This window comes from Neolamprologus brichardi, chromosome 1 (genome assembly GCF_056152115.1).
Source record: "Neolamprologus brichardi isolate AB-2024 chromosome 1, ASM5615211v1, whole genome shotgun sequence".
Lineage (NCBI taxonomy): Eukaryota > Metazoa > Chordata > Actinopteri > Cichliformes > Cichlidae > Neolamprologus > Neolamprologus brichardi.
Window position 1 is genome coordinate 22344838 of NC_142104.1, and position 14709 is coordinate 22359546.

Genomic DNA, 14709 nt, shown 5'->3' on the forward strand with positions numbered 1-14709 from the left:
GGTTTTATTTAATTGTGCTCTTCATGTAGCTGAGTACATTCAGTGGATTATAGAAAATCTATATGGATATAATCTATATGGATTATAGACCCAGTTTTGAGATCCCTTCCCAGACGCCTTAACGCCCATTCACATCCTGGGCCGTCTGACCTCAGGAAATCACATGATAGGGTGGGGCCGGGTTTCACAATGAGCTCACCCGAAACCCTGGCCGATTGGGACCCACACCCGCTTTCACACCTTGGCTCATGTGATTAGGTAGAGGATCATCAGGGGGTCCGTGGTCCCTCTTAAGAGGGAAACTCCCACTGGGTTTAAACCTGGGACTCTCCACCATTTGACCTTAGAACTGAAGAAGCTTCTCGGATGAGAGGTGAAACGTCTTCAAATGGTAAATGGTAAATGGCCTGTATTTATATAGCGCTTTACTAGTCCCTAAGGACCCCAAAGCGCTTTACATATCCAGTCATCCACCCATTCACACACCCATTCACACACTGGTGATGGCAAGCTACATTGTAGCCACAGCCACCCTGGGGCGCACTGACAGCTCAAGCAACTCAAAGAAGTCCAGACGCTTTTCCTTCCAAGCTCCTTAGACTACGATGACCTGGATGACTGAGAACCTTCACAGACATGAAACTATGAACAACTATGAAACACAGTGTAAAACTACGACAAAGACTATGAAGACAGACGACCTGACAATGAAACACAGAAAACAGAGGACTTAAATACACAGCAGGTGATCAGGAGAATTGAGAACACATGGGGAAACAGCTGACTGAAATTAAACAATAACATCACAAGTGAAACTAAACACAGTGACAAAAGAACACATGACTCTTTTAAAATAAAACCGGATAACATGGAAACGTAGACATGATAACACCAGCTCGACACACCTAAAATACTAACAAAAAAGAGTCAAAGATACCAAATAAACTCAAAACGCTGGGTCAGAGACCCAGCCTGTGACACTCTGGCTCATTGATTGAAATTTGTTTAACATTTAAACCTATTTTCTGCATATTCCAGGACAAAAAATTGTGTTTACACTCACTCTTTCAAATAGATGCAAATAAAACACAGCAAAAAAATAAATAAAATCAAAGATTCAGCAGCACTTTGCCCGGTGCCACAGCGGTCAGGTTTCTCTTTTAATTTCACATTCTTAAGGCAGCGCGCCAGGTGCTTGCTCAGATTTGAAGTTTAATTTATATGCTGCAATATGCAGAAAACAAATTTCTTCTAGAGAATGTTGCATAAAGTTAAAAGACTAAAACTAATAAAACAATTTTTAAAAAGAGACTTTTTTATTTGACTCAATTTTATATGATGGATTACGCAGAAAAAAAATAGAATTGGGCTGAAAGGTCTGTTTCTTTATAACGCATTCAGGTTGTGTATCATATTTTTTTTTTTTAAAAACTAAGTAACTAATTACTTTTGAAAATAAGTAATCAGTAAGTAATGGGAGTACTTTCTTGGAGAAGTAATCAGTAATTAGTAACTAATTTCTATTTCCAAGTAACTTGACCAACACAGTTTAAGCACAGAATTCTTTATAGCTTACTTACAACTGGACTACACTGCCCATGAGGCTACATTCTTTAGGGCTATGCCTGTAACACTCTGCCTATTGCCTTCATATTAAATAATTTTTTGAACAATAATTTTTAAAAATATTTTGTCACGTCCTTATGCAGGCCGCAAGTAGAGGTGACATAGGCCGCGAGATTGAGATACCAGACATTAGAGCCTCTTAATTCTGAATACCACCTTTTTAAATGGTAACTGTAACGGAATACAGTTACTCAAATTTTTTATTTTAAATACGTAATGGTGGTACATGTATTACGTTACTCCCCAACATTGTTGGTAGTACATGACTCAGTTGACTAAAATATAAAGGCTAAGCACTTATCAAGTTCCCTCCACACGGTTTAAAAAGCGTCTTATTTTCTGTGACATCAAATGTGAAATGGCTCCATATGACTTGTCTTCTTCCCAAGCGTTGACATTTTGTCACATTTTCATGAGAAACAGAGAGCATGAGCGCTAGCCGTACCATTTACCAAAAAAATCTCATCTTACTTCACAAGATTACTTTTGATTGGATCACTTCCCCTAACTCCTCCCACCTTCCTAACAAGTTAATTAATTCTGATTGAACCTCGTTTCTCCAGAATATTTTCATCCATTTTTATTTACCAAAGTGTCAATACATTTCATCACAGATTTTGTCCTCGTGCATTAGTTTTTCTTTACTTATCATCTTGTTTTTGTCAGAAAAAAAACAGGTTGTTCACAACAACTAGGAATATGAAATCAACACTGGTAAACATTTGTTCCATTTAATTCAAAATTTTAACTGTAAATGAATTTTTTATTTTCCTTACAAAGCAAATAGGAAACAGTACAATCACCTCATGTCTAAAGTCCACTTAGTAGCTTACAGTAACACACTGATCTCTGCTGAGCTCCTTTGTTACAAAGTGATACCAAGTCTACTGAGATTTAACCCTGAGTCTTTGTAGAAGTTTAATTATGTTCAATGTAAAAAGCTCCAACCTTTTATCTACAACTTCTATTGTCTTATATTTAATGTTCAATAGTTATCGTCTGAGTGCTGCCCTGAGTTTGGAGGAGCGTCCTCGAGGATTCTCCTTAACGTCGTCTTTTTCTGGAGTGATCACTTTTCTTTGCAGAGGAAGCCAATAGAGACTTCCGTCACTTTTTTCATGCGATAGGTTTTCCTTCTTGGTACCTTGCTTCCTCTGGCTGAAGTGATCCAGATTAGACAAGTCATCTCCCCGGAGGAAACGTTTGACCAGTCTATCTTCTAGTGAATGAAAGGTGATAACACAGAGACGTCCGCTGGGTTTTAGCAACGTCTGGGCAGCACACAAGCCAGCATGAAGTTCATTCAGCTCATCATTCACAAAGATACGCAAGGCCTGGAAAGTCTTAGTGGCCATGTGTGCAGGTCTGTTGAGCCGGTCTTTACGTGCATAGAGAACTGCAGGAGGAAACGATCCTGGAAACAAGAATTGGTCAGAGTTAATCTTACAAGTTTAATGGTCCAATAATGATTTATTATAGCATTATTGCATTTTAATTCCAAAAAAAACAGAACAAATTAAACTAATAGTTTTACTAATTTGGTGATAACTTAAAGCTAGAGTTACACTTCTATCCAGTCACAAAATTCACACATTTTTATGCAGTTGAGTCAACTCTTTTAGGAAATAGTCCTGAAAGGTTATAACAATAATAGTTAAAAAAAAACTTTTTATAATGATCAGTGGCAACCTTCAGAGCCATGCAGAAGTGGAAAACAATGCAGTTCCTCTAGGCCCCAAATGAGGCTACTTAGAGACTTAAATGTCAAAATGCCTAATTTTACTGCATAAAGAAAAATCATATTGGTACAGATATAAAGAAAAATATATATTTTAAAACAAAGGCACCCGCGGTTGCCTTTGACGGTGCAAAATGTTTCGTAGACATTGGGGTGTGTGTGGGGGAGAAAACTTACATACAGTACAGCACTTTAGAGTTACACTGCTAGCAATCGAAGATTTATGTAAATTTGACAAGCTGAATGCATTCTGTAGTGTACAGGAGACACTGCACGAGACTGATTGACAATGGTCTTAAGCCAATCAGGAGAAAGGACAGAATGCGCTGTAAGAAAAATAAAAAGCATGCCAAATTGCACCAAAAAAATCTGTGAAACAGCGAGGTGGCGAAAGGTGAACTGCGTTATAGCGAGGGACCACTGTATTTTATTAGTACACCACTAAGCACCAAAAAAACATGTCTCTATGTGGCACCCATATAGTATATGAATGCAGCTGCTGACCAAGCTAGCTAACATTAGCTGATAATTTGGCAGTACAGGTCAACAGTCTGGACTGACCGGACTGGAGGACATGGTTTTGAAAATTTGTGAATGGTGTTAAACAGACGAGCAAAAAAATGGCACATGGCAGCCAGTGCAACCCCACAGCCTCCTGGTTTGAAAATTATAGGCACTTTGTATTAGTTCTGGTGGATTATGCAACGTAATACATAATCCACCAGAACTGACGATTTATCAGTACATATCCATACAGCGCTGTACATAACGGTAGACTAGTGCGTAATAATCAAGCGAATAACGCAGAAAACAGAGATTTGAGATGGGAAACTGTTCCTTAGTACACTGAGAGAGAAAAAAACTGTGCAGGAAGTGTGATTTTATCGTGGTGGAAGCAAAACAGCAAAAGTAAGCAGGAATTCATGACAATGTTTTTCAAATGTGGAGCATAGTTTTTATGTTCTTTTGCTGCTGTTTCAGTGAATTTTGGTCAAAGAGTGACAAAAGCTGCAGCATCAGAATCTGTGAGATGTCGGCTTTCAGCCCCGACGGCATGTCTATGTACAGTGGGGCAAAAAAGTATATAGTCAGCCACCGATTGTGCAAGTTCCCCCACTTAAAATGATGACAGAGGTCAGTAATTTGCACCAGAGGTACACTTCAACTGTGAGAGACAGAATGTGAAAAAAAAATCCATGAATTCACATGGTAGGATTTGTAAAGAATTTATTCGTAAATCAGGGTGGAAAATAAGTATTTGGTCAATAACAAAAATACAACTCAATACTTTGTAACATAACCTTTGTTGGCAATAACAGAGGTCAAACGTTTACTATAGGTCTTTACCAGGTTTGCACACACAGTAGCTGGTATTTTGGCCCATTCCTCCATGCAGATCTTCTCAAGAGCAGTGATGTTTTGGGGCTGTCGCCGAGCAACACGGACTTTCAACTCCCGCCACAGATTTTCTATGGGGTTGAGGTCTGGAGACTGGCTAGGCCACTCCAGGACTTTCAAATGCTTCTTACGGAGCCACTCCTTTGTTGCCCGGGCGGTGTGTTTTGGATCATTGTCATGTTGGAAGACCCAGCCTCGTTTCATCTTCAAAGTTCTCACTGATGGAAGGAGGTTTTGGCTCAAAATCTCACGATACTTGGCCCCATTCATTCTGTCCTTAACACGGATCAGTCGTCCTGTCCCCTTGGCAGAAAAACAGCCCCATAGCATGATGTTTCCACCCCCATGCTTCACAGTAGGTATGGTGTTCTTGGGATGCAACTCAGTATTCTTCTTCCTCCAAACACGATGAGTTGAGTTTATACCAAAAAGTTCTACTTTGGTTTCATCTGACCACATGACATTCTCCCAATCCTCTGCTGTATCATCCATGTGCTCTCTGGCAAACTTCAGACGGGCCTGGACATGCACTGGCTTCAGCAGCGGAACACGTCTGGCACTGCGGGATTTGATTCCCTGCCGTTGTAGTGTGTTACTGATGGTGACCTTTGTTACTTTGGTCCCAGCTCTCTGCAGGTCATTCACCAGGTCCCCCCGTGTGGTTCTGGGATCTTTGCTCACCGTTCTCACGATCATTTTGACCCCACGGGATGAGATCTTGCGTGGAGCCCCAGATCGAGGGAGATTATCAGTGGTCTTGTATGTCTTCCATTTTCTGATGATTGCTCCCATAGTTGATTTTTTTCACACCAAGCTGCTTGCCTATTGTAGATTCACTCTTCCCAGTCTGGTGCAGGTCTACAATTCTTTTCCTGGTGTCCTTCGAAAGCTCTTTGGTCTTGGCCATGGCGGAGTTTGGAGTCTGACTGGTTCAGGCTGTGGACAGGTGTCTTTTATACAGATGATGAGGTCAAACAGGTGCCATTCATACAGGTAACGAGTGGGGGACAGAAAAGCTTCTTACAGAAGACGTTACAGGTCTGTGAGAGCCAGGGATTTTCCTTGTTTGAGGTGACCAAATACTTATTTTCCACCCTGATTTACGAATAAATTCTTTACAAATCCTACCATGTGAATTCATGGATTTTTTTTTCACATTCTGTCTCTCACAGTTGAAGTGTACCTCTGGTGCAAATTACTGACCTCTGTCATCATTTTAAGTGGGGGAACTTGCACAATCGGTGGCTGACTAAATACTTTTTTGCCCCACTGTACATGCTGTCAGGTGAACGACACTCGCTTTGTGTTTGCATCTTTGTGTGGAATCCGTTTACCTGCTCTCATTTGCTGTTTTAGCTGTTTGGTGGTTGCTGAAATAGTTTTGTGAACTCTAACCTGAGAATCTGGCATTTCTGCCTAAATACATTTATATTTAAAAATAGATTCAGGATTTAATGAGTCGATATTGCGCTATTCAAGCTAAAATCAGTTTGATTTGATATTTTAAACCCACCCTTATTAGTGACCAGTGGTTCTCAGTGGTCTTTAGGCCTGTGTGACTGGAAAGTTGAACAGACAAGAGAAATACTGACAAGTAAAGCAGATCAAGCATAGCATCTTAAAAACAGAGTGGGTTCATGCCATACTACTTATCTGCTAACACATTACCAATCTACACACTGATCGTTGTGACTTCAACAGCCCTCAGGCGTTATCCTTATGAGAATAACACTGGAAATGTTAAAATAACTCCCGGTATCCTCTCTCTTCAGGAAAATAAAAGAAACCCATTGAATGAAAACATTTCCCAGAATAAAATAAATCAAGCTGCCTTAACATTTCTACACTCCTGAATAATTTGCACGTGACTTTCAGAGTAAGAAATCTTTTTCTTACAAAACCTCTTGTACCCCTTTAATTTATTTGAGCCTGTGGTCCGATAAAATGCATGTGCCATACAGAGCATTGTAAACTGCAGACACTCACCAAATATTTAAAGCTTCCAGAGCAACTGCACTTACCAAACTGTGCACGAGTAACATATACAGGGTGCAGAATGCACAGACCTAATGTGCAAATCAGTCATGTCAAATCAATCAAATCATGTGGGTATTAAAGCAAAAACTAAAAACTGATTATTTGCTGCATATTAAAGTTTCAAAATCTTTCTTTTTGCATTAAAACAAGTAAAGAGCTTTTAGTGCCTCTAACCAACCACAACACAGAAGAGACTAGAACAATTAGACGCTTACATAGACCAAAAAAGAAACCGCAATAAATAGAGAAGTGAGTGATGTGGCATTTCTCTCCTCCTGCACTGAACAGCCCAAGGTGTGACTCACACTGCAATCAATACAATGCCTGCACAGCAAGGACCAGCCCAGGGCTAGCCTCACCAAGCCATGTGCACCCTCTCTAATTCATCTTTCAAAAGGTCCTGAAGACAGATCCATTGAGAACAGAAGAGATTATGACGTGTACATGAAGGAGAATCAGGTAGTTAAGAGTGAACCAAAGCAATGTTAATGTTTTGGCAGATTTTAAATCAAACAATCAAAATGCGATTTAACTACAAATTATCAATTTCAATTTAAGAGGTTTATTAAAAGTATTGCATTAGGTTAAGAAATTATCATAGGCATTCTTATACACACTTTTATACACAGTGTTTTTTACAGTAAGCTGTTTATACAGTTTTGCAGCATTTGACTGAATCTGACCAGAGAGTGTAGCCCTCTACACACAGTTCATCCTGCCTCCTCTATCAGCAGTCAAATCATCACTCGGTTTCATCGGCAGCCACACATGCCCGTGCTATAACATTGACTCCACCATGTTTGACAGATGATGTGATATGTTTCAGATCATGAGCTGCTCCTCTGGGAAACAAAGAGCGGGAGCGATTACGCCCTGTAGCCATGTCGCAGCTCCAATACGACGCAGCCACGCCCAGTTTATTCCCGGGCTTTAAATGTCACTTAATGTTTCTTCTATCAGCAACCACATTTATACTTGTCATTACAGGAGCTTTGTCCATTTGCAATATTTTCTGTGAATCCCTGTGCTCTTACATACGTGTGTCATATCAATTCAATTCCATTCAACACAAATTAAATTTTAAATATACAGCACCAAATCACGATAACAGTTTTAGAAAGCATTTTTAAACCTCTGTCGTAAATACAACAACCAATCAACTCCTAATCTAAAATCTAAAAAACAAAAAGCTTGTTGGAAAAATAAGGTTTGTAAATCAATTTATTAGTTAAAATAAATACATTTCTAATTCAAAATTTATAAAGCTGAAAAGAGCTTATGGTTCTGTTTGAAAAAGGAGGCACCCAACACACACACACACACACACACACACACACACACACACACACACACACACACACACACACACACTGTGTATGTGTGTGTTGGAATATGTTCACTTTGTTGATATGTGTTTTAATTTAAACTTTGAAGCATTTTCTATGTTTGAAAAAGTTCTATGTAAATAAAGTTATTATTATTATTATTATTATCATTATTATGCTTTTAATCAGTCATCCTATTTTATTTTTTATTTGTTTAATATTTATTTTTATGCAACTCAAAAGTTGGATTTTTAGGGCATTTTTTGTTTGATTTTTTGATCTGTGTGTGGGAAGATGGTTAAGGATTGGTCTTAAATGCTTCATCTATTGTAGATCATTTGTATTTGAACCCATTAGTGTATACAGATCCTGAGCCCTGGTTCTTTGTTTACCCATTGCTATAAAATTTCAGTAAATTAATGACTGAAAACAAATGAAAGTTAAAAACATTCTGCAGAACTTTTTTGTCGTGTCCATGTAAAAAAACAACAACCCAACTTTAAATATATTTGTGTATTGCTGAGTAATGTCTCACATTACCCCTAAAAAAGAAAAGCATAAGCCCCTCGTCATTTATTCTGAAAATGGTGCCGAGTATCACTGTCACAACTGGTCAGAGAGCTCCCCCTGGAACTTTCATAAAAACCAGACCTCTTAGATTGTTCCCAATAAACACTGCTGGTAGCTCGCTTTGCTCTTCAAAAAGCATCAAACAGCTGCTCTTACTCACACCTGTTCTCCCAGGGTGGCACTGACGCACATACTGCTCTGTGCAATAACTGTTGCAACGACATCTCTCCCATTCAGCATCTCAAATGTGGAGTCATAAGGCTTAAGAGGGGAAAAAAAAGAAAAAAAAACAATCATCGAAGACAAATAATCTAACCCCGGTTGTATGCAACTCGTGTGTCGTTTGTGAGTGCATGTGGGTGTTTGCATTTGTGTCAGGTGTATGTCTGTATTTGTGAGCAAAGAAAAGACGGGGAAAAAAGAGGGGAAAAGGAAACAAAAAAGGTAGGCAGTGTGGAAGGAGAGAGATGGGCTCCTGCATGTGAGTTAGGCATACATTTTATTCCAGCCATCTACAACTCAGTTTCTGCCTCATCTTTATCTCTTCAAGGATGGTGGAATAAAAACATCCAAAACAGAGGCACAAGAGAGGATGATGACTGAGATCACAGTTCACATAATTTTCTGAGACACACACATCCCACTGGGAGACAGCCTTAATAACTCCACTCCTTTTTTATTTTCCCTTATAGCCTCCTGAATGCTGCAGGGAATTAATCAGGGTGGTGTCTATTTACCTGCAACCACACTGGCCAACTGCTGTGTCCGGGTGATGGGGCTGACACGGCGTGCCTCCACAATGGCTGAAGCTATTTTCCTGGCGTGTCTTTCTTCCCCATATGCAGTGAGGATGGATGCAAGAGCCTGTTGATCTAAGGTATTCACAACGTCAGCGGCGCAGGGCATGTCGGGGTACCTACGCACAAAGAGAAGCCCAATTAAGTTGCTTGACGTCATGTCCTTGCTGACAGTGGTGAATCCTGACAACTCTGAGCTACAGCTGAAAACCTTTATGACAGTCATGAATAGAATGATTGTGAGGGAAGGAAAAGAGAAAAGCAGCTTTTGCATCAGCTTGTAAAGGAGTTTCTTTGTGAATTATGCTGACATTTTAAAGTGATGCAGAAATGTTTCTGAAAATATTCAGGAAGGAATATGGATATTAAAATAATATATAAAAACTGTCACATTTTAGATCGATAAATGTTAAACATACTTTGTCTGCAATTAGGTTTCAAATCGCAATATAGTACATTTTACTATTTGGGAAATCCATACTTTATTGGATAAGACCAAAAGGGAGAAATTGATCTTTTGGTTTGGAAAATACAGTTGTGGTCAAACGTTTACATACACTTGTAAAGAATATAATAACGGGACGCTCTACTGAGTGTCCCGTTATTTCTAAAACTTTCTCTGATAGAGTGATTGGAACAGATACTTCATTGTCACAAAAACATTCATGAAGTTTGGTTCTTTAATGACTTTATTATGGGTTAACAGAAAAAAGTGATGACATTTTCTGGGTCAAAAATATACATACATGAATTAGCAATTTTGGTGACTTAGAAAGTTGTCAGTCAACTAAGCTTCATAGCATAGCCTGTTAACTTCTTGTGAGTGATTATGAGTGACTACAACTGGTGACTTCTCTTAGGCCAGTTAAAGAGGGCTCATTGGATACAAACGCCCACAAACGCTACAATGGGAAAGTTAAAGGAGCTCAGCATGGATCTGAAAAAGCGAATTATTGACTTGAACAAGTCAGGAAAGTCACTTGGGGCCATTTCAAAGCAGCTGCATGTCCCAAGAGCAACAGTGCAAACAATTGTTTGTAAGCATAAAGAGCATGGCACTGTTTCGTCACTGCCAAGATCAGGAAGAAAACGCAAGCTATCACCTGCTGCTGAGAGAAAATTGGTCAGGAGGGTGAGGAGTCAACCAAGAATCCCCAAAAAGCAGATCTGCCAAGAATTAGAAGCTGCTGGAACACAGGTGTCATTGTCCACAGTCTAACGTGTTTTGCATCTCCATGGACTGAGATGCTGCCGTGCAAGAAGGAAGCCCTTGCTCCAAAAGTGGCACCTTAAGGCTCGACTGAAGTTTGCTGCTGATCACATGAACAAAGATAAGACCTTCTGGAGTAAAGTTCTGTGGTAGGACAAAACAAAAATCGAGCTTTTTGGCCACAATGCCCAGCAATATGTTTGGAGGAGAAAAGGTGAGGCCTTTAACCCCAAGAACACCATGCCTACAATCAAGCATGGTGGTGGGAGTATTATGCTGTAGGGCTGTTTTGCTGCCAATGGAACTGGTGCTTTACAGAGAGTAAATGGGATAATGAAGAAGGAGGATTACCTTCACAATCTTCAACATAACCTAAAATCATCAGCACGAAGGTTGGGTCTTGGGCACAGTTGGGTGTTCCAACAGGACAATGACTCCAAACACACATCAAAAGTGGTAAAGGAATGGCTAAATCAGGCTAGAATAAGGGTTTTAGAATGTCTCCTGAAAGGTTTAGGTCCCAGTCACATGGACGTAAAGACAGGTCCTGGCGACAACAATTCACTGAAGAAAAATGGAAACATAAAATAACAGAGCTTTTCACCACTCTAGCCAACACATTTTAACACGTTTTTGTGTGCCTCTGTTCAGTTTCACTACAACTCAGAAAGTAGCTACAGTAGTTTGTAAACTAAGTTTCCCATGGATACTAGAGCCAACCATGGTAATCAGTGCATAACCACAGCAATTGCACCATACATCTCATTGGGATAAAATTTACCTCGTGACTGCCAGCAACCACTCGCCAATCAGTCAGGGAACTCAAATGTAGCTAGCCCAGTCGCTAAGTGTGACTGAGGCATTAGTACACTGATGCTGACATCTGTGGAAGAATTGAATGTACTGTGTTTTTTTTTTATGTTAGCCCAATCACAATCTCAGTGAATGAGTTCCTTGCTGAGCTTGTGTAACATGGGTATGTTAACATCTACTAATTACAGTAAATTATCTAAAGGGTATAACTACAAAATTAACAAATTAAATCACAATGCTAGCTCCCTTCTTACATATACCATCAGTTTACTTTTTGCCCTGTTACTGTGTACAAGTCCCGAGCACATCTCAAATAAACAATATAAAAAGAATAGAACTTTTGTTATGCAAAGTGCTTTCATGCCTGGCACAGCCAGTTTCATTGGTCAAATTGGAGGTTTAGTTTTGCTTCACAAACACTCTGCAAATGTTCAATGTAGGAACAGGACAAAAGTTTTTTGGTGAATGCTTTCTTTAACATAACCACTAGAGGTCGACTGAAAATGGGTTTGTTTTCATTGTTTAAAAAAATAAAAAAATAAAAAGATTTTTTCACGCCTTCAGGTCATCACTTATAGGAGAAACAAATAACATTAATTGGACCCATGCTGTTGGTAACCCATTTTAGGTATGCCTTTTTGTACTATCTGCACTTTCACATTATTACACTGATTAATACTGCACAAGAGCTTCTGATTATCCAGCATATCACAATATGGCAACCAATGTATGTATCAAATCTTTTACCTGTCTCCATCCATTCTCATATCCAACGGTCCATCTTTGCTTAGGGAGAAGCCTCTTTCTGCCTCATCCATCTGCATGGAGGAACAGCCAGCATCCAACAGGACAGCATCAATGCTGCCTGGCTTAGCGTTCATGTTTGACAGCAGGTCTTCAAGCTCACTGAACCGGCCAAGCATTGGTTTCACACGACCACTGAGAAAGAATTAGGGAACAAAATAGTGTATTTAGAGACAAAGACAACTGAAGACATGATGGCTATTAAAAGACTGGAGAATATGTTTCGGCTACATATAAAACATATGTAGTTGAAATCTAGAAAAAAATATTTTATAATGTAATACAAAGAGATTATATTTGTAACCAAAGAAAAAAATCCATAGTAAATTGAAGAAGACCTACCTTCACAAATGCTTACAATGTGGAGACAAATGAGTATTTCTAATACTATTGTGAAATGTGTTCCATATTTTACAAAAAAAGTTGTATTACATAATTTTCTATTCTAAAATGTGTCTATTAACTAGACAAAATATATAGTTAATGAGTTTATTAACTGATACGTAAAATGTAAGAAATATTTGTGGCTAACAGAAGCAGTTTACTATCATGTGCATAAAGAGGGTAAAAAATGGTTAATCATGAACATTAAAAAAAAAAAAAGAAAAAGAAGAAGACTAGTAGACCAAGAATACTTCCCTGAGGTACACCAATATCACAAACAGAGTAAGTTTCAATGACCAGTTCTTACCATCTTTTCTAGAGTTCTTTTAACCCTCTGGAGTGTAAGCAGTCATTAGTATACTGCAACTGTAACCCAAACCCTAACTTTAAACTATTAGCATTTAAAATTTTTGTTTTAATTAAACTGTTTTCCTAAATCTCAGCAAGCAGAGAACAACTAAATTCTTCATTCTGACAACCATCAAAAACCATTGAAATTTTTTCCCCAAAAGTTCATTACTGCCTTCCAAAACTTAGGATTAAATTAGGTTTAGCACTAGGGTTGTAAATGTTATTTTTCCTTTCTTTTCTGATTTTGTTCGTTTTTTGGGAGGTTTTGTCACACTGGTCAGAGGCTAGAGGTTGTACTTACCCTTAGTCTGGGCTACGACCAAAGTAAGTGGCACAAACAAACACTGCTCTCTTTTTCTCACTTTATCAGACCTTAATGGCACAACCTCATCTGGTAAGAATGGTTAACAAACGAATCTTGCAAATCTTTGGGGCATAAACATGAATACATAAAATCTGAAAACAACCCGCACAGACAACATCTGGAGAGTGGTTGTTTTAAGCTGCCGAGTTCAAGAGGAGTATGACATACCAGCGAGTCACTGGCAACGCATAAAAGCTTGAGTAGTTTTTCGTGAACCTTTTAAAAAATGAATCAGTTATTTTTACCCCCTTGGAGGCCGACTGTCTTAGCTAGCCTACTGAGATCCTTCGCCTTGTCTGACAGAGGAGACTCTGTGTACCAACTTCCTCATGCACGAGTGGTAAGATGCTTAAGCCATCTTCATGCATTTTTCATGTGACCTTTTAACATTGTGTGAACAAAGATGATGGCAGAAAAGAGCAACAGGAGTTAGCGTCTATACATTAGGGGCAAAAGGTCGTATGCAGCCTTCGTCAGCTCCCAGATATATGAAAATACATTTCTAGTGAAGTTATTACTCATCAAAAAAGCAACCAAAATGTCAGATTGTCCTTTCCAAATGACAAAAAAAAACAATTTTGTAGGTTGCAGAGTAACAGCAAAAAGCTAAGCAGCTCAAAATCTGAATTCATATGTTTCATACCACAAAAAGGGAACGGCTGCTCCACTTCTCTAAACCTCAACCAATAGTTTAGAATCAACATACTGCAATTGTTGCAACTGCATCTCTCCTTCTTGATTTAATTCCTTTAATGGTTTACATTTCCTCAGTTGTTTTTATTTATTACACTTGCCGCAGTTACATAAGCTACCAATGTCCATTTATTAATGTTTGGTTCAGCCTACATACTGGAGGGCATCACTTGTAAAACAAATGAAATTATCTGGAAAACTTTGTAGTTACTGAACTTGGTCTGTTTGCCTTTCTCTATTCCTTAAAAGGTATTGAGTATGAGCATTTACTGGGGAAAAAAAACAACATTTTGACAACTCAGAAGAGAGAATGTTGGAATTATTGGCCCTTAGCAATCACACTGCAATAATATTTCAGTGTTTCAATGGTTGGGATAGCGTCAATAAGATACGCTGCCCAGATTATTATTTTTTTGACAAGCCTTAATGTTAGCTAGTGAAGCAAGCCTCTGCTCTTAAATGCATGCAAAGCACTTTCAAATGCCTTGTTAAATCTGATGTCTCACCCATCTTTGAAAAAAATCAGCAACCTGTGCACAAAGACTGAGTCACTGCTCTCAACACACGAACCTCCATCTGGAGAAGGATGGTTAATTTCA

The 14709-nt window shown here is 38.9% G+C and overlaps 1 protein-coding gene across 2 annotated transcripts in view; it reads right to left on the bottom strand.

Annotated features, from left to right (window-relative positions):
* Nucleotides 1-2191: 2191 nt before the first annotated feature.
* Nucleotides 2192-14709, bottom strand: part of mettl15 (methyltransferase 15, mitochondrial 12S rRNA N4-cytidine) — a 58326-nt gene continuing 45808 nt past the window's right edge. For both annotated transcript variants that reach the window (XM_006780262.3, XM_087839541.1), the window contains 3 exons: nt 12262-12453; nt 9432-9610; nt 2192-3040 (listed from right to left, as the gene is read on the bottom strand). In XM_006780262.3, coding sequence (XP_006780325.1) covers nt 2619-3040; nt 9432-9610; nt 12262-12453 — 793 coding nt within the window. In that variant the 3' untranslated portion in view covers nt 2192-2618. The remainder of the gene's footprint in view (nt 3041-9431; nt 9611-12261; nt 12454-14709) is intronic.